Below are 21752 nucleotides of genomic sequence, written 5' to 3'. Positions count from 1 at the left end.
AAAGGAGCATTCTCATGGAATAAACATAGGGTGTGCAACAAACATGTTGGAGAAAAGAATAGATTAAGGAAGAGTGTCAACTCTATTCACCCTTCTATGAAATGCAGTATCTCTGGCTCCAGGTTGAGGGCCACTAGTACCTAATTTGGAGGGAGAGTCAAGGAGCTGTTGGAATTTCTTTCTCTCAGTGTAGGATTATGGAGGTTTAAGTGGTGTTCTAACTGGTAGAAAGCTTGTGAGACTTCACTATATGTGGCAGGTAGTAACACTGGGAGAGAGATAGGATATACCCCAGAGTGTTCTTTGTTCAGTGTCCAGAATAATCACATGGATAGAGAAAGCTGACTTGTAGTGCAGGGAATATATCAAACATGGGGAAAAAAAAGACAGAGATAATATTTTTCTGAGGGCTCCTTTTCTGCATCATTTCAGACTGATGGTTCACTGAACTAGAAATGGAGACTTTAATTGACTAAGAAGGCTTCATGAATGAGATGTGAGAGCAGGGTTCTAATAGCAATTGCCTAGACACAAGGAAAACACCCTGCTCTCCATCATTTTCTCACATATCAGGCTTCATTAAATTTATCACAATTTTCATTATTTTTTACCATCCTCAGTTAGACTGTAAATTCCACGAAGCTAAGACTGTTGTTTTTACCTTCATTTTATCCTCAGCATGCGTTAGATTGCATGAGTTATAATAAATGTGCATTTAACATTTGTTAATGGATGAATTGAGCTGGCCTCCAGACTTATTCTCTTAAACATTTAATGCCAAAAGATAGTGAAGCAGACTCTGGAGATTTGAAGGAAAAGAGTTCTGACTCAAGATTTCTGAACCCTTATTAGAAGCCACCCATATGTGAAGGTGACATATTCTTAGATATGCAAGGGTACAGAAGCATATTGCCCAGGAACCCTTCTGAAGTAATTATATGAAATAATACTTCAGCCAGGCCAGTGATGAATTAAGTCAAGAACGGAGAAGACATGGTAGTAGAGTAATTGTATTTAACATTACAAATTGTTAATTATGTAATACTAAATAGTTGCTCTACTATTATTTTGAAATATATCAACTAATTTTTGGTGAAAGATACATAATATACGGCTATAGTAAACTGGGTCTTTTACAATTTATATTCATAGATTTCTTAAATTATAATATTGTTGTATTTCTAAGATGGTAATTATAGAAATAGTGGCCCAAATATGTGTTTCAAAATGTAAAAGTAACATCTAGAGCAGAGATCCTTGGACTAGAATCTACTGAACCATAGGAATCCATGGATGGACCTCAGAGACTAAGAACCCTTTGAAATTCTGTATAAAATAATGTATATTCCTTCTTGGAAAAAATTCTTGAAGAGGTCCATCCATCACTGCTATAGAAAAGTAAGAAAATTTCCAAGATGCACAAAATCCGGAAAATGCTGAATACAAAGTGAGAACAAGCAAATCAGTTTCAGTAATAAGATATCTAAAAGGATAAAATACCCCCATTAAAAAAAAAGAGACTCTCAGGTTGGGTTAAAAACAAAATCTAAGTAGCTGATACATCCTGGAAACTCTTAAAACAGCAAGACTGAAAGCTTAAAATAAACAGATTGGCAACTGTGTATCTGTTTTTCTCAGCTCAAGAAAGGTGAGGAAGACATTATTACTACCCCACAAAATATAAATACAGAACAAAATGTTTAAAGCAAGATATCCAAGATGATTTTATACAAGCTAGATAATAACAAGTGTGCCAAGCACTAGAACAAAGGTAGATAAAGCTATAATTATTTGGATAATATGGAGAAATTGATAGAAACACAGCATTAGTGGGTGATTTTAATATACCTCTAAGTTCTTGGTAAGTTAAATAGAGGAGATCCAGTCAATCTAAGTGGATGCTGAAGATAGCTCATGTTAATACATTTGAAAATATGATTGAGATGGACAATATTTTAGGGAAATATAAATAACTAAAATTGACTTAAATAGTAGCAAACCCACAACTGAATATGCAATCAAGTTGCCTTCAGTGAAGACACCAAACAACGATGACTTTATAGATTAGTTCTCTCAACTTTCAAGGAATTTTCCTATGCTTTATTTTCCAGAGCATAGAAAAAAAAGAAAAGTTTAGAAGCTAGTATGTTGCTGAAATCAAAACTTGGTAAGAATAACCTGAAACAACTTACAGATCATTGTCACTCATGAAAATAAATATAAAAATCTAAAATACTAGAATATTGAATTGAGCGGCATTTTCAGATATAGGACACTTTGACAAAGTAAGGATTATTTTAGAAAGTAAGTTTATTGTAATATTAAGACTTTAATTAAAATTTATCAGTAGGTCAAAGCAAGAAAACCAATGATTATCTTAATAAATGCTGTGAAGAGTTTTGATAAAAATCATTATTAATTCCAGATAAAATTTCTTAAGGAATATTTTCCATGCTAGCTGAGTATTATCTAACTCAGATCAGCAACCAACATCACAAATAGTTATGAAGTGTTAGAGGAAGCCTTTCTCAACCATTATTAGTTAACATTGTTTTGAAAACTCTGGCCAAATCAGTGAGACAGGGAAAGGAAAGGTATTAATCATTAAAAGAGTGAGATAAAATTATATCATTGTCTGCAGAGGATGTTATTCCTCATGTGGAAAATCCAAGCAAATCAATTATAAAATGTATCTTAGACCAGATAAAAGTTCAGTGAAGTCTTGTTTACAAGATAGATGAATAAAATTCACTAGTTTTCTTTTGTGTGCGTACGTGCGCGCATGTGTGTATGTATATGTATGTATCAACAAAAAACAGTAACAGAAAACACAAAGGGAAAGATCACATTTATAGGAGCAATAGGACGAACAAAATAAACCCCTTGAAATATACTTTCCAAAACCTTATGGAAAGTGCTGACTTGTACCTTTTAATTGTTATATCATACAGATACAGTATAATTTATCTAACTAGTTTCCTATTGATAGCCATTTAAGTTTTTTCCTATGTTTTTGTCTTCACTATAAATGAGCCAAGGACATTTTGAAAACTAACAACAAGGATGATTTATATTCCCTGATTTTAATTGTGAGATTAAGTTATAATAATTGATATATATTGGTGATGGTACAAGAATAGATCATTGGAATAGAAAAGAAGGTCTCAGACACCCTAAGCTATATGACCTTTCACATCTGGAGTATGAAACCAAAGGAAAAATACCTATAAAGGAAGATATTTGACAGGTTTGCCTAAAAATTAAAAACATATTTTCTCTTTGATACTGAACTGCATTTTCCCTTCTCCCTATCCAAGGAGTTGTCTTTCTTATTTGCAATAGGTTTTTCTGAATTCAGTACCTTCTTTTTTCCTAACAGTTCTTTTACCAAATGTCAGTTTTTCCTATGTTTATCCACGACTAACTGGCATTAGTACATTGACATAAATAGACCCAGTTACTCTATGCAATATAAATACTTACTTTGTGTGGTCTATTTCTGAAAGAATTTAGAGCAATTTCGTAACTCTGTTAGGATAGACTGAGCTGCTGTTACACAGTGACCCAGTACAGTACCACAGTCCCTCAAGCAACAATAGTAATAACAGACGTTTTTATAGCACATACTCTCTCTTTTTTAGAAATAAATTAATTAATTTATTTTTTGGCTGTGCTGGGTCTTTGTTGCTGCGTGCGGGCTACTCCTTGTTGCGGTGCATGGGCTTCTCATTGTGGTAGCTTCTCTTATTGCGGAGCATGGGCTCTAGGCGCATGGGCTCAGTAGTTGTGGCGCACGGGCTTCGTTGCTCCATGGCATGTGGGATCTTCCCAGACCAGGGATTGAACCCATGTCCCCTGCATTGGCAGGCGGATTCTTAACTACTGCACCACCAGGGAAGTCCCATATAGCACATACTCTTTGCCTGGCACGTTATATATATTAACTCCTTTAAGTCTCCCAAGAACAGTATGTGTGGGTATTTCCATTTTATAGATGAGGAAACTGAGACACAAATAACTTATGTAACTTGCTCAAGGTCAACTAGTTAGTAACTCAAGGAGCCAAGATTTGAATTAGATATTCTGTCTCCAGAGCCTATTTGCTACACTGCCATGAGATAGATTTTTTTTTTCTCTCACATACCCATACAGAAGATGGGTAGGTGATCCTGGACAGTAGGCCTCTGTCCACCAGGTCATCAAAGGAAAAAGATTCTTTTTGTTTGCATCATCTCCTATGGTGATTTCCTCATGTGCATGTGGAAAATGGTAATGGAAGAAAATGGAGAGGACAGTTTTCTTTTTAAAGGATGTGACCTGGAGTTTGTATTTACAACTTTGCCTCACATACTGTTGGCCAAAAATTAGTCATATGGCTGTAACTACTGTGAGGGAGGCTGGAATCTATAACCTCTAGCTAAAACTCAGAGGTTCTCTTACTGAAATGAAGGAAAGGAGAACAGATACTTGGGTGGGAGGAATTTATAATCTTTGCTATGATAAATCACATTGGAAATGGAAGTGTAAAAGAGTTTAAAGAAGGTTACATCAGCACAATGGAGGGGTAGGAGGTCCCAACACTTGTCTCCCCTGCAAGTGCAGCAAAAACAATAAATAACCAACTACAAACTGATCAAAATATCTCAGGGATAGCTCTGAACTTCAATGAAGAAGCATGCAGAACTCAAAACCTGAGGATGGCCACATAGAAAAGTACAGGAAGCATTTTATCTCCATCACCCCATTCCCCAGTCTAGAGCAGCTTGGTACCAGAGGGTTCCCCTCAGTAGAATTTTACCCCACGGAGAAAAGGACAGCAGAAGAATCCCAGTGAGCCTTGCTGCTGTGGATGTTTATAGCCTTTGTTTCCGAGGCTTTGCAAGTCTTCACCAAAGTTGATTTCAGCTGACGGAGCTGCCTGGAGTCCTGCCTCTTGCATTTGTTCCTTGGGGTTGGAGCTTTTGCTGTGGGCTCATATAGCTGCTGTATCTCCCCTCAGCTGGACTCACTACAGTGAGCCCCAGAGCTCCAGACCTCATTTTCATGAGAGATCTGCACATTCTCGCACCTTAGACACCAATGCCACTGCCACAGCAAGTGCACCAGTGCCCAAGGACCCAGGCTTTGTGGTGGTTCCACATGCACCTGATTGTAGGACTCTGGCTGGCTCTGTTACTGCTGTGAGATCCAGCATACCAGATCAGGTGCCAAGGGGGATCCCGTTAGCTAGAACTTCCTCATATAGGCAGAAAAGAGCAGTACAAAAAGACCCTAGCAGCCTTTGCCCCTGAGGATCCCAATAGCCCTAGCCACCACTGCTACCTGAGGACCTCCATAGTATAGGCCACGGAAGACCCCTACAGTCAGTGCTGATGTTGACCTCAACTGATGGAGCTGCATAAAGACGCCACCACTGTGCCTTCCCAGGAAGCAAAGACGCTGCGTGCTACCCAGCTGGTGCTCTTACAGTCACCTTCAGGTGAAAGTCTTTCCCTACCCAAGCCAGTCCAAAAAGGCTGGAAGAGTTGACTGCATCCTCAGATGTGCAGACATCAATACAAAACCTTCAGAAACCTGGAAAAGCAAGGAAACATGACACTGCCAAAGGAACACGGTAACTTTTCGGTAACTGAACTTAAAGAAGTGGAGATCTGTGAGTTATCTGAAAAAGAATTCAAAGTAAAGAAGCTCAGATACTTCAAGAGAAGACAGAAGCAATTCAGTGAACTTAGGAAAACAATACATGAACAAAATGAGAAGTTCAATGAAGAGTAAGAAATCATAAAAAGAACCAAATTCTGGACCTGAAGAATACAATGAATAATGCAATAGAGAACTTCAGTATCAGGCTCAATCAAGCAAGAGAAAGAATCTGTGAACTTGAAGACAGATCTCATGATATTATAAGGTCAGAGGAGAAAAAGAAATCAGAAAGAAAAAGTGAAGGAGGCCTATGTGAATAGTGGAACACGATTAAGTGAAACAACATCTGTGTAATGGGAGTCTCAGAAGAAGAAGAAGAGAGAAAGGGACAGAAAACTTATTTATAGACATAGTGGCTGAAAACTTACCAAATCTGGTGAAGATATGGCTATGTAGGTGCACAAGCTCAAAGATCTGCAAATAGATTCATCCCTCAGAGATCTTCACCAAGACATTTTCATCAGGCTCTTAAGGCAAAGGGAGGATTTTGAAAGCAACTAGAGAAAAAACTTGTTACCTATGTGGTAATACTGATAAGCCTATTAGTAGATTTCTCGGCAGAAGCCTTGTAGGCCAGGAGAGAGTGGGATGATATATTCAGATTGCTTGAAGAAAAAAACTGTCAATCAAAAACACTTGACCCGGGACTTCCCTGGTGGTGCAGTGGTTAAGAATCCGCCTGCTAATGCGGGGGACGTGGGTTCAAGCCCTGGTCTGGGAAGGTCCCACATGCCGTGGACCAACTAAGCTCGTGAGCCTAGAGCCCATGCTCTGCAACAAGAGAAGCCACCGCAATGAGAAGCCCGCGCACCACGACGAAGAGTAGCCCCTGCTTGCTGCAACTAGAGAAAGCCCACGTGCAGCAATGGAGACCCAACACAGCCAAAAAAAAAAAAAAAAAAAAAAATACTTTACCCATCAAAGTTGTCCTTCAGAAATGAAAGAGAGATAAAGAGTTCAACAGAAAAACAAAAGCTGAATGCCCACTCTCACCATTTTTACTCAGCATAGTGCTAGATATCCTAATTATAGCAATTAGGCTAGAAAAAAGAAAGAAAATGCATCCAAGTCAGAAAGGAAGAAATGAAATCATCTCTGTTTGCAGATGACATTATCTTATATATAGAAAACTGTAACATCTCCACCAAAAAACTGTTAGAACTAATAAATGAATTCAGTAAAGGTACAGAACACAAGGTTAATATACAAACCGTCAGTTGCGTTTCTCCACACTAATAATGAACTATCTGAAAGAGAAATTAAGAAAGCAATCCCATTTACAATAGCATCAAAAACAATAAAGTACTTACGAATAAGTTTTACCAAGGAATTGAAAGACCTGTTCACTGATCAATAAGACACTGTTAGAAGTTATTGAAGAAGACACACAAAACAATTGAAAGATATCCTGTATTCTTGAGTTGGAAGAATTAATATGAAAATGTTCATGCTGACCAAAGTGATCTTCAGGATCAATGCAATCCCTATCAAAATTCCAGTGTCATTTTTCACAGAAATACAAAAACTATCCTAAAATTTGTATGGAACCACGAAAGACCCCAGATAGCCAAAGCAATCTTGAGAAAGAAGGACAAAGCTGGAGGCATCACACTTCCTGATTTCAAGCTATTATGAAGCTATGGTAATCAAAATAGTATGGTACTCAAATAAAGCAGGGCACATAGACCAGTGAAACAGATTAGAGATCCCAGTCATAAACCCAAACATATTATGGTCAACTAGTTTTTGATAAGGGTGTCAAGAACACACAATGGGGAAAGGACAGTCTCTAATAAATGGTATTGGGAAAAACTAGGTATCCACAAAAGAATGAAACTGGACCCCTGTCTTACACCATTCACAAAAATTGACTCGAAATGGATAAAAGACTTTACATATAAGGCCTGAAACTATAAAACTCCTAGAAGAAAACTTTAGGGAAAAGATCCTTGACATTGGTCTTAGCAGTGATTTCTCGGGTAAGATAACAAAAGCACAGGCAACAGAAACTAAACGAGTGGGACTACAACAAACTAAAAAGATTCTGCAGAGCAAAGGAGACAATATATTGAAAAGGCAGCCTACAGAATGGGAAAAGATAATTGCAAACCATATATCTAATAAGGGTTTAATATCAAAAAAAATACAAAGAACTCACATAGCCGAACGGTACAAAAGAAGATAGTCCAATTAAAAATGGGCAAAGGACTTGAATAGACATTTTCCCAAAAAATTATGTACAAATGGCCAGTAGATAATGAAAAGGTGCCTTACATCAATAATCATCAGGGAAATGCAAACCAAAACCACAAAGAGATATTACCTCGCACTTCTTAGAATGGCTATTATCAAAAAGAGAGAGCAAATAGCGAGGATTTGGAAAAAACAGAACCCTTATACACTGTTGGTGGGAACGTAACATGGTACAGCTAATATGGAAAAGGACATGGAGGTTCCTCAAAAAATTAAAAATAGAACTACCATACCAGCAAACGCACTCCTGGGTATATATCCAAAGGAATCAAAATCATTATCTTAAAGAGATATCTGTATACCCATGTTCATTCCAGCATTATTTACAATAGCCAACATTTGTAAACAACCCTAATGTCTTTCCATGAATGAATGGATAAGGAAAAGTGATTCATATATATGATGTACATATATCATATATAAATATTATTCAGCCAATTAAAAAAAGGAAATGCTGCCATTTGCAACAACATGGATACATGGATGAATCTGGTGGGCATTTATGCTAAGTGAAATGTGCAAGGCAGAGGAAGACAAATACTGTATGGCATCACTTTCATGTGGAATCGTTGAATAAAAAAAAAAAAAAACAATTTCATAGAAACGGAATAGAAAGTTGGATTCCAAGGGCTGGGAGAATGGTAAATGGGGTGATAAGATCAAAGGGTATACATTTTCAGTTTTAAGAAGATTAAGTTCTGAGGATCTAATGTACAACATGGTGACTATAATTAATACGGCATTGAGTTTCTGAGAGTAAATCTCAAGCATTCGCACCACATGCACACGCACACACACGTACACAAAGTGTTAACAGTGTTAACCATGTGAGGTGATGGACGTATTAATTATCTTCATCTTGATAATCATTTTACCATGATTTACCATTTTACCATATATCATCACATTTTACACTTTCAATATATACAGTTATATTGTCAATTATTCCTCAATAGAGGCAAAAAATAAAAGCAAAGTTTAGAAAAATGTCCTTTAAAAATATTCTCTACTTTGTTTTAATGCACTCATTTGCTTACATGAGTACTGTCAGAGTACTCCTTTACTCTTCTTTCCTTGTGTCCCCCACCTCTATGGTCCTCATGTCCTTTTACATTCTGTTTCCTGGGTTTTTCTCTAATGCATATTCATTCTTCATCCGCATTACTGCTGTATTGGTCCAGACAGTTATTGTCTTTTCCTCTGTTAATTGGTCCCCCTTCATATATATGCTCCCTTTCTCATACCTGCCAGAGTGATCTTTTGAAAAATGTAAGTTAAATCACTCTCCTCTTTAAAATCCCCAGTGCTTATCTTCCATCGGATGAAAATCTAAACTAATTGGCCTATCATACCCTTCATTTTCTCATTCTTATTTGCTTCTCCTAGTACTTTCTCAAGCATACAAGTTAAGTCACGATTAACTTATTTTCCAAAGATATAATTTAAATTCTTTATTTTCACATTATTATTTCTTCTTCTTAAAAGCCACACTCACACACTCTTATGTTCACCCAGAAAGCTGCTATATTTTTCTCCAAGATACTGCTTAATTATTACCTGTTTTGTGAAGTGATCACTAATAACCTTGGCCCCAGGCAGTTTGCATTTATTATTCCATTCCCATGGCATTTTTAAGTATATGCCTTCATTAGATGTATACCTTTTGTATTATAATTATTTTTTGTTCTTTCTCTCTTTAACTTCATAAGCTCCCTGAGGCAGGGACTATACTTACACATCTTTTAAAAAATTCCCAGCACACAACACAGTGCATGGTACATGGCAGTCAGTGAAAGAAATAAATGGGGAGTGAATTGTAAATGGATGAAAAGAGTTATTGAAATTTATCATAAACAGGAAACGAGGTGTTTCATTCAGGCTGTTGCAACGTAAGACATTATTAATTTTTTAGAACTTGACAACATTAGTAAAAAAGCTCATATATTTTTAGAGTGCTTTTCCAAATTTTGAAGTACTTTCACTTCATCTCATAGGTTTTTCAACACCTGGAACAACCTTAGAGACATTTTTTATAAGGAAATTTCATTTACTTTTCCATTGGTGATTGAAATACCAGTGTTTTATATATATATAACATTCTACTTTTGGATGTGCATGTTATAGAATGCTTACCTCTGACCTACTTATAGCACATTTTGTATCACAGTGGATGACGTAGTAGATGAAAGTGATGACAACGATGATATTGATTTAGAAGCTGAAAATGAAACCGAAAATGAAGATGACCTAGATAAAAATTTTAAGGTTGGTATAAATTTCTGTGTTTAGTCAACTTTATAAATTGTATTCACAGGTGTAGAACAAAGATTGGGTAGATATGTATAGCTAACAGTAGATTAATTTGTTTTGTCCACATCTTTTTATCATGGATGACTATGGACACTAAGCTATTGAAAGGAAAATAATGTTGCTTTGAATACATTAGTCTGAAAAGGGCCTTAAAAAAAGTTATTTTCACTGTCTCTGACAAGGAAGATTTTATCTAACCTTTCTGACTTAGATTTTAAAGTCTAAGGGAATCTAAGGGTGAAGGAAAGTGTTTTTTGAGACTCTTAGGTGGCAACCCGTTTTGCTTTGTTAAGTGGTAGAGGGGACCATTTTAGTATCTGCAGAAAAACATCTTAACTCCTTTATTTTTCAACTGTTTAGCTTAATGCCTTTTGGGGCACAGGGGGTTCATTTGACTCTTGTCTGCTTGGGCCTTTTTGTCTTGAAATGCTACATCAAAATTGGGGTACACTGAGTATTTGACTCTCTCTGGAAATAGAATCTAAGATACTGGAAGGAGATTTCTATCTTAATAGCAGATGTAGAACCAGTTTTATTATCACCAGATGTGATCACCAAGGCAAGCTTTGGCGAAATTGTCATGGTAGCCAGTCTAGACAACGTGATGGCATGCATCCTGGCCTCAAGAAGCTACAAAGATGAAAAACAGTGCAGGCTCTGGTGTTCAAGGCAAAAAATCTGGGGTAACTGTGTTGGTGGTTCTGGACTTGATATGGTGAAAGAACTGGTAGGATCCAAGTTAGAAGAGTTTATATTCTGCATGTAAAGTGTTCCTTAGATATCAGGTGGTATATTAAAATCAACTGTTTGGATTCTTTGGGAAGTGAGTGTTTAGAGATAGTAAAATTTCCTAGATTAATATTAAGTTTATAATTTAAAGTTTTGTATTTCGATGGAAACCTTTCTTTTATGTATGTTTCCATGTGTATTAAAAACAAAGTATGTTGAGTGTAATTTATTCTTCATGGCTCAGGGTCCTCATTAAAAATATCTGTTGTGGGCTTCCCTGGTGGCGCAGTGGTTGAGAGTCCGCCTGCTCATGCAGGGGACACGGGTTCATGCCCCGGTCCGGGAAGATCCCACATGCCGTGGAGCGGCTGCACCCGTGAGCCATGGCCGCTGAGCCTGCGCATCCGGAGCCTGTGCTCCGCAACGAGAGAGGCCACAGCAGTGAGAGGCCCGCGTACCGCAAAAAAAAAAAAAAAAAAATCTGTTGTGACCACTACAGATGTAAAGATGGAGATTGGCAGGGAAATAGAACTCAATAGGAATTTATAACAGTGATTCTAATTTTTCTGCTTGAAAATTGTCAGTGTGTATGCATGAATACATATTTAAAAATGTTTTAAAAATCGTGTGGGAATAAGTTTCATATATTATGTATCATGGTCATTTACCCATAAATACATTAGTGTATATTTCCTCTAAGCACAGTGATATAGTAATCTTTCAGTGTCCTAGGGGGAATTGGTTCCAGGACCCACCTCAGATACCGAAATCCACAGATGCTCAAGTTCCTTATATGAAATGACATAGTATTTGCATGTAACCTATACACATCCTCCCATATGTTACATAACCACAATACAATTACCAACTTAATACATTTATAGTGATATATCATTTTTATCTAATCTACCATCCACATTCCATTTTGTCAGCTGATCTAATAATCCCCTTTAAAAGATTTTTCTTTCTTTCTCCAGTATAGGATCTAGCATCAGGTATTGCATTTAATTGTCATGTCTATTAAGTCTCCTTTAATTTAGAACATTTCCACATATTTCTTTGCCTTTTTTGACAGTCACATCTATAAAATATACAGTTATTGGCAGCATTATTCACTGGGGTATTCAAGATTGCTCACATTTTCCCCATTTTACCTTAACACAGCAGTTATAATAATAAGAAAAAATAATAGATTGAATTTATTGAACAGTTAATCCTGTGCTAGTCCATGCACTTTACACATACAGGCATACCTCGTTTTATTGCACTTCCCTTTATTGAGCTTAGCAGATACTGCGTTTTTAACAAATTGAAGAAGGTTTGTGGCAACCCTGTGTGGAGCAAGTCTGTTGGTGCCATTTTCCCAACAGCATTGGCTCACTTCATGTCTCTGTGTCACATTGGTAATTCTCACAATATTTCAAACTTTTTCATTATTAATATATTTGTTATGGTGATCTGTGATCAGTGACCTTTGATGTTACTATTGTAATTGTTTATCAATGAAGTATTTTTTAATTAAGGTATTTACATTGTTTTTTTAGACATAATGTATTGAACACTTAATAGACCACAGTATAGTATAAACATAACTTTTGCATGTATTGGGAAACCAAAAATTCGTCTGACTCTCTTTATTGCGACATTTGCTTTATTGTGGTGGCCTGGAACTGAAGCTGAGATATTTCCGAGGTATGCCTGTAGTAACCATTAAGTCCTGATAGTAATCCTATAAGGTATGTGGTATTATTACCTCTGCTTTACAGGGCTGATAATTAGAAACCAGAGGTACAGAAAGGTTATCGGTGTAGCTGATAAGAGGTGGGACCAAGATGCAGAATAAAGCATTCCAGCGTGAATGTTTGCTTTCTTTACCACTCTGCTCTGCTAAATATTAATTTTTTTCAAGGGCTACAGAATTGTTGGCTGTTTGACACTGCTGAGCTGTGTTATCTTATTTTTCTTCTTTACCACTGTCTGCTTCTTACTCATGTTGTCTGTTACATTTGGACTTTGCTTAGTTTTTCCTTTTTATCTAAATCACATCACTTTTTTCATGCTTTAGGTGAACCTGCTACATTGTAGTGGGTATAATATCTGTGTTCTAATGTGACTGTAGTCATAGAGACTGTTTTTTCCTCACCATAGTGATTCAGTTCTCTTTGCCCCAGATTTTTCAGTTTGGAGCATTTATAGAAACCTGGAGGTTCTGTTGTAGAAGAGTCGTCTCCAGATTGCCAGGACTTGTCAGTATATAAGCGTCAACGTATTCTTTTTTTTTCTCCTTAATTTTAGAAGAACTTTAAAGGAGTAGTAGGTTTATTTCTTCTGAGTGTGTCAGGAGCTCTTTATCTTTGTTTTTCCCCAAACCAAAACACAAAATTTCTTGCTATTGACCTCTCAAAGTATAGTTTTCTTTCCTCACTGTGCCTGTTTTACAGGAAAAATTTTTTTTAATTTTTAAAATAGCTACTTTGTAATGCTATATCTTCATAAAATAGTAATGAATATTGAACTACTAGTATGTTTAGAGTAAGGCATACCTTTTAAAAATTTTTTATTATTTTGAAAGTATTAGCTACTTTATAGATAATATATAGATAATATACTATTATCTACTTTAATAGATGCTAATCAAGAAAGTTACATATTTTTGGTTCATCAATGCGTAATTTAAGGATATGTGAAATTATATATTCATGTAATAATTACACAATTATGATACAGTAATTAATATGATACTCTTTAAATAAAACCAGTCTTTATTATTTATGGCAATGGAGAAAATCTTTTTATTGGTTAAAGAAATAATAGCTAAATTCCTGAATATGAAATATGAGAAATATATAATATATTGTTCTTTTTTAAATTATGTGTTAATATGACAATATATAAATATAATCAGGTACATGTATATAAAGCATTTTAAGGATTGACACATAGTAGAATGGATTTAAGTCTGAAAAATAAGTACTTTACTCTGATAGTAAGATAAATGTAAAATTGAAGATGAATACCAATTGAAAATTGATAAGTGGTTTTATTAACTCTCTTTAGCCATCAGTGAAGGTAATGATGGATTTGTATTTGTGTAAGGCCAGAGTTGTTGAGGGTCCTAGAAAATAGCTTGGATAGTAGGTAACTCACACTTGTCCTTCCATCATGATATACATTAGCTCTTTGTACACACACAGATCAGATTGATCCTGGATACATATCCTATTCCTCCAAGGTCATATTTCTTTACATTTACTGTCTTTTTTTCCCGAAGGGACATGGAAATCATTTTTGGCTGTTGTTCCACTCCTCATTGTTTTTTTCCCCTGAAAAACAGAGTGAATGGTCGTAATGAGCTTTTCTAAGGGTGCGTGATAACCATTAGTCGCTCTTGAGGCAGTGCGTTATATTGACTAACAGTGTATTCTTTGAAATCACTGATTAGTGATTTGACATGCTGGCTCCTCTCTTTGCAAGCCACTTAACCTCTCTGTACCTCAGTTTCCTCTTTGATTAAATGGAGGTCATGATACTATCTGCTTCATAGTATTCTTATGCAGATTAAATTAGATCATTATGTAAAATCCTTAGCAGAGTCCGTCACATATTTTCATTGCTCTATAAAAGTTAGTTATTTTGATTATCACCACCACCATCGTATACTTACGTTTTTCAATTTAGTTTTCTTAAGTTTTACTGCCCTTTAATCTGAGCAAAACGATGGCAGTTGGGGAGATTGGGGGGGAACATAGTTTAGTTTCCATCTTGATGTTAGTTTTTCTATCTTGAGGAGCCCAAATACCATGCTATGTTAGTATAATCTTTGATAAAAAGAAAACACAACATAACAATCAAAATAACAATAACACAACAACCAAAAAATATAAGCAAATTTTAATTTACAATGAAATGAATACAACCTTTCTGCAGTGATTATTCTCTATGTACATGTAATTAATAATTTGGAAAGCTTTAAATCTGAAATGTATTTTGTAATTTTTCGTTTTTCTTAATTGGTGACATACCATTTTTATTATTTCAGAATGACGATATTGAAACGGATATTAACAAACTAAAACCCCAGCAAGAACCAGGACGAACAATAGAAGAACTTAAAATGTATGAACACCTTTTCCCTGAGCTTGTTGATGATTTTCAGGTATACAGAAAATTCAGCATCTTAACTAATTTTAAGAAAAAGTTCTTTTTTTCTTAGACCTATAATCACTTTTCACTTTTAAAAAATGAAAGTAGTGTTGCTTTTCTGAGTGACATTGGACAATTATTTCAGCATTCTGAGCTACAAATTGCTGTCGGTAAAACGAGGGAACTAGACCATTTAATTTTTGGACTAGCTTTTAAATTTTTTAATCATTTTTGTTTATCAAGTTAATTGACATAGTTTTTTATTCTTTTTAAAAATAATCTTTAAAATGGCATTTCAGAATCTTATGTTAACGCCTTATTTTTATCAGTTGCTTTCAACTGAGGGGAGATGAGAGCTGAGAAAATGCTTAATTAAAAATATAGTCTATGCTCGTTGAATTGTTTTTCCTGATAGTCACCATATAAGCATGGAAGGTCGGGGAAAGAGGACAACTGGAAGTCTTTGAATCTAAGTTGCTTCATAAGGACAGTGACTTCTTGTTAACATTTCTTACCCTCATTTATTTACTAGAATATAGTATTCAGCTTGGATTGCACAGCAAGTAAAGCTGATTGAATTGATGGCTAGTAGTAAATATAGTTTCTAACGCTCACTCTGCTGCTCACTTGTGGTGGGTTCTTGAGTAAGTCCCTGAAACTGCCCAGAATATTAAACTGTAAAATAAAGGGTTTGAACTGATAATCGTAGATTTATTTAGCCCTTGCTGCAAACCCCCGCTCCCTCTCCCCCCCCACCCCCCACCCCGCCAAGTTTCACACACTAACAGTGTATTCTGGTTATAATTCCTGGTTGCAATAATTCCTGGTTGCTCAAAGAAAAAGACTTAAATGTGAAGCTGTATGTGAGAAATAAAAACAGAGAAATGCTTACTAGCTAATGTTTACATTTCACAGTTCTAATTATTCAGGTTTCTCTTTGGGAACTAATGAGCTTTTGGATGCAATAGAAGAAGCAGCAAGTTGCTCCCTCTCCCCCTCCCCCAGTGTCTTGGTACTCCCCATAGATTTGGGGTATGTTGGAAGGTACGTTGAAATCAGGGGTAGTAGAAAGAGGGCAGGAATGAAGGAGAGGTTACTTGTCAAAGAAAAAGAAGAAGACAAGAAGAGGCGTTTGGGAAAGGATACAGGGTGATTTTCCTTCAGGCCACCTACAGGAAGTATCCGGCTGCTCTTTGCACACTTTTGTGCCCAACTAAGAACCACTTTAAAATAAAACTCCAGAGATAACAAATACTGCCAATTTAAAGCAGAAAAAATATATTGTGGAAGGGGTTTGGGGAAGGGATTGATTATTCTGTGAAGAAATGACCTATTTTCTTCTCTATTTGTATACATATAAGAATTATATAATGTGAGTAAAAACTGTAGGAGTTTTGATGTGGGAATAGAGATGAGTAGTTTTTTAATAGGTGTTAAGGTCAGGATTTTGATCCTCATTATTTCACGAGCCAGTTCTTTTCTTGTAGACTATGTTGATGAGTACTGGTACGTTTGCCTATTAGTTCAACAACCAGAATAGGCCACCCGTGATGGTTTCCTGCTTGGCACCTTTGAAGAGCTGGCCAACTTGTGCTTTAGTTTGGCTGCTTCTAGAACAGACTCCTACTTTTGGCCTGACTTGGTGTGACCAGGGTCAGATGGTAAAGACAGGTGTATCTGAGTGTTAAGATCTCTGAGGATTCTTCCCAAGTGAGTTACCCCTTTTTACTGTGTTTAAGCAAAAGAAGTTACTTCCAGTGTTTCAGATAGTACATATTTATTAATGCCATATTTTTAAAGCTTAAAGTAGAATAGTTAGCTCTATGTATATAGTATATGTTGCGGGAAATAGCACATTTTCTTCTATGTACGTAATTGGAAAATAATTCTAAAGTAATTGTGTTGGCACTCTTTCTCATTTTTCAGTTTCAGAGGAATGCACTGTTCATACACTTTAGTCTCTAATTTTTTAAGTGTGTGTTGGAACTATGTATAAGCAGCGATATTTAAGTGATGTATTTTTGAGAATTAAAAATATTTGGTTGGCTCTAAATAGGAAGTGTTTGAAAGAATGTTTTTCAGCTATCATTGTATCAAATGATACAATGATATGAGATGGCAGATCATGAGATATTAAACAGAAATGGAATTAATTTTGATTATGACTTTTTCCACTTGGATTTGCATGTCACTTTCAACATCAACCACTGAAGCTTAAAATTACTTGATGTGTTTGTTTTTACCTGAGCACCACCCACTTTGTTTCCAGATGTGTTAAAGCTACTATTCAATGGCCTGACGGAGGCAGAATGAGTGCATTTGAAGTCCACATAAAGAATTATTAAAGTAGTTAGCAACAGACATTTTTAAGGGGACCTTACGCATGCTTTTAAAGCTATGATTATTTATTTCTGGTGACAAGTATAGTTTTATTTTCTTTTGTTTCTTGATAGCAGAATATTAGAAGTGTCAAAATCCTGCATTTTCACAGCTCTGTTTTCATACATCTGTGGTAGCATGATGACATTTACCATATGGACTTTTGTTATGTTTATTTCTTTCCCCTCTTTTTTTTTTTTTTTTTTTTTTGTGGTACGCGGGCCTCTCACTGTTGTGGCCTCTCCCGTTGCGGAGCACAGGCTCCGGACGCTCAGGCTGAGCGGCCGTGGCTCATGGGCCCAGCCGCTCCGCGGCATGTGGGATCCTCCCGGACCGGGGCACGAACCCGTGTCCCCTGCATTGGCAGGCGGACTCTCAACCACTGCGCCACCAGGGAAGCCCTCTAGTTACTCTTGATAAAATAGTAAATATATGTATTTACTAAATTCTGAAGTTAATTAGGATCTTTCTTTTCTCTTCTTAATTATAAAACGAAACTTAGGATACTTTATATACACCTCCCAAACCTTCAAAACTTACATGCTTTGAATTTATATTTTAACTCTAGCTTAAAAAAAAACCTCATATGATGCTACTGCTTTGTGTTTAGATTCAGTGTTTAAGATTTACGTACATTTTCACTACCTTGTAATTTTTTATTTCTTCTTGTTTCTCAGACTTTCTGTCTGAATTGCTTTCCTTCTGCTTGAAATGTTTTATAGTATCTGTCTGTCTGTCTCTTTTTTGGTCCAAAAATATATTTATTTTGTAATTCTTCTTGAAAGTCAGTCACTGTTTTCCTCTAGCTGCTTTTTTAAAATCAACTTTATTTAAGTGTAATTTACATGCAATAAATTACAAATACTTAGGTTCAATGAGTTTTAACAGATATATACAATTGTGTAGCTACCAACCCTGTCAAGATGTAGAATTGTTTCTGTCACCCCAGAAATTCTGCCTGTGTTTCTTTTTAGACAATATCCTCATCTCTTGCCCAGGTAACTACTGATCTGCTGTCACTCCAGGTTAATTTTGCCTGTTTTGGAATTTCTCAAAACTGGGCTCATATAGTATGTCCTTTTTTGTGTAAGGCTTCTTTTGCTCAGTATGTTTTTGAGATTCACCTGTATTTTGCATTTATCAGTGGGTTTTTCCCCTTATTGCTGAGTAGTATTTCACTGTATGAATATACCACGATTTCTTTATTCATTCACTTCTTGATGAGTATTGAAATGTTGTCAGTTTTGGACTATCATGAATACAATTGATACTACCATGTGTGTACAAAGCTTTTTTGTAGGAAAACTTGTAGGCAATATGCCTTCATTTCTCTTGGATAGATACCTACAAGTGAAATTGCTGGGTTGAGTGTATGTTTTCACTTTATAAGAAATTGTTTCTGGTGACTTGTAAGATTGTTTCTTTAGCTTCAATGCTCTACAGTTTCCCAGAAATGTTTGTTAAGTGTAGGTATTTGTTAAGTCTTGGGATTCATTGTGTTTTGGAATCTGTGAGTGTTGTTTTCTCATAGGATTTGGAAAAATTCTTTATTCTCTTCTTCAGATACTGCCTCTTTCTCTTTCCCTCTCTCTTCTCTTTTGGCATTTCTAATTGAATGTAGATTTTCTAACTCTCTTCCATATCTTTTAACTCTTTTTTTAAAAATGTTTTCCTTCTCTTTGTTTCTCTGTGCTGCATTTAGGTAATTTCATCAGAACAGTCTACCAGTTCCCTAGTTCTGATTTTTGCTCCATCTAATCTATCATTAGAAACATACATTAGGCATTTAAATTTGTTTTTGAATTTTAGAAGGTTTAAAAAAATGTTTCATCAGTCTTTAACTTCTTGTTTCTTGTCTTTCATTTCTTTGAACATATTAGATATAGGCATTCCTTAGTCTTACAGTTTTAGTGTCTGAATTTCTTGCAGGTTTTTTTTTTTTTTTTTTGTGGTATGCGGGCCTCCCACCATTGTGGCCTCTCCCGTTGTGGAGCACAGGCTCTGGACGTGCAGGCCCAGCAGCCATGGGTCATGGGCCCAGCCGCTCCGCTGCATGTGGGATCCTCCCGGACCGGGGCACGATCCCACGTCGCCTGCATCGGCAGGCGGACTCTCAACCACTGCGCCACCAGGGAAACCCTTGCAATTTAAAAAAAAAATTTTTTTTTACCATGAGCTGCTCGTTTTCTCTATAATTTTGTGGAAATTCCAGAAGTTTTTGTTGTTGTTGCTGCTTTTGACAAGCACTGTAATAGATTAAATTCCTCATTGAGGGTTTTTGGACCACCCAGGTAATGTGAATTCGGGCTGCAAATTCATGTGGTGTGATAGCAGGCTTTTGGTACCATTTTTTGAGTAGTGCTATTCTTCACCCTCTTAAGTGCTAAGGTTTGAGACAGTTGACTTTCCTTGCTATTATTTGTTTTGTGGTAGGGTATTTCTAGGGCCTCTATATTGAAGGTTTAGTTTTCTGGGGTTCCTCTTTATGGGAGGGGTATCTTCTGTTGGACTCCCCACTTTATGCAAGCTCTGGGTTACTCTCCTGTTCTTTATACTTTTTGAGATGGGAAAACCTATACCCTAGGTCACCTGTTTTAACAAACATTTTTCAAGTGAAAGCCAGCTTCAGTCTTACAGCTTTGGGATCCCGTCTTCACTTACTATTTGGTTTTTAATCCTTGCTTTCTTATTCACTTGCTGTCATACTTAAAATGTTTTAATATCTTTTTTTTTTTGGCCGTGCCGTATGGCTTGCAGGATCTCAGTTTCCTGACCAGGGATTGAACCCTGGGTCAGGCAGTGAAAGCTCTGAATCCTAACCACTAGACCATCAGGGAACTCCCAAAATATTTTAATATCTTTTCCAACAGTTGTAAATGTTTCTGTGGGGTAGATAACTAGCCCACCAGGTTTCCTACAACAGATTTTTAAATGCAGATTTCTTCCCTTATCTACCACTTTAGAAAAATTTTTTAAAAACTATAGCACCTAATGTTGTCAAGGAAGAGAAAAGTTCAAATAGATCCTCTCATATACAGTTACTGGGAATAGTATTAATATTTTTGGAAGGCATTTGGACAATTTGTATTAAACATGAAAATTGATTATAGTATCTGGCTCTGTAATGCCATTTCAGTGCTTGGGAAATTATCCTAAACAAAAAATTTATGCAAAAGGATGTTCATTGCAGAGTTCTTTATAATAGGAAAATTTTGGAAATGGCTTAAATATACATCTTATTTGTTTGTTTAAATCCTTCCGTATTCTGTGAAGGATTTAATGCCCAGCAATAGAATAAAGGTTAAATCCATTGAGTTTTTTTTTTTTTTTTTTGATAAAGTCTTACATAGACCAAAAAAATGTCTACAAGTATAAAAAGAGAAAAGGCTACTTGATCTGTCAGCAGCATCCTTATTTTTACTTGTCTTCCAGGACACTTTTCTTTCCTGGTTTTCATGTTCCCAGCCCAGCTTTTTCTTCTCCATCTCCTAGTGTTTCATTTTCATCTCCTCAACTTCTTAAGATTGTAGTATCCCGAGGTGTACAGCCTTTTGTCTTCTGTCTGTTTCTTTCCACTGATGATTTCCAGTCTCATGGCTTGGAGTAGTATCTGTATGTGAATGACTCTCAAAGTAACATCTTCTGCATACACCTTTCTTCTGAATTCTCAATGCATACATTCAGCTGCCTGCCTTACATCCTTGTCTATATGTGACTAGCTCACACTTAACATTCCAAAGCTAAACTCCTGATGCTTTTCAGTTGTTCAGGCAAATACTTTGGTACCATCTGTGACCTCTCTTTGTACCTTTTACCCTGTATCTGGTCTATCAAGATATCATGTCTTTTTGGCCTCACAGTACATTTAGAATCCAACCACTTCTTACCAACTTCCGTAGATTACTGCAGAGGACTCTTAATTGGTCTTCCTGCTTCTATTAGCCCCGCCCGCTCCTCCCCAGAAAGACAGAATCAAACTAAACAAAAAAGAATTACGTAGCCCCAAATGCCTAAATGCTGTGGTTAAGAAGCCTGCACTACAGTTTTGGTTTTTGTCTTTTCCCCCCACCCCCTTCCCCAAATACGTCATGTCATGGCACTCATCTTCTCAGAACCCTCCCTTGGCTCCCAGTCTCATTCAGAGTAAAAAGCAAAATTCTTACAATAGTCTGCAAGGCCCTACAGTGTCTGGTCCTCTTTACCTCTTGGACTTTATCTTGGTCCGTCTGTTCCAG

The 21752-nt window shown here is 36.3% G+C and overlaps 1 protein-coding gene across 1 annotated transcript in view; it reads left to right on the top strand.

Annotated features, from left to right (window-relative positions):
• The window catches only part of AGTPBP1 (ATP/GTP binding carboxypeptidase 1), a 169221-nt gene that overhangs the window by 71831 nt on the left and 75638 nt on the right, over positions 1-21752 (top strand). Inside the window, exons 12-13 of the mRNA XM_082656425.1 lie at positions 10124-10221; positions 15035-15151. Of these exons, the coding sequence (XP_082512551.1) occupies positions 10124-10221; positions 15035-15151 (215 nt within the window). The remainder of the gene's footprint in view (positions 1-10123; positions 10222-15034; positions 15152-21752) is intronic.

This window comes from Grampus griseus (assembly GCF_964374135.1).
Source record: "Grampus griseus genome assembly, chromosome: 6".
NCBI lineage: Eukaryota > Metazoa > Chordata > Mammalia > Artiodactyla > Delphinidae > Grampus > Grampus griseus.
This window is presented reverse-complemented; position numbering and strand designations above follow the sequence as displayed.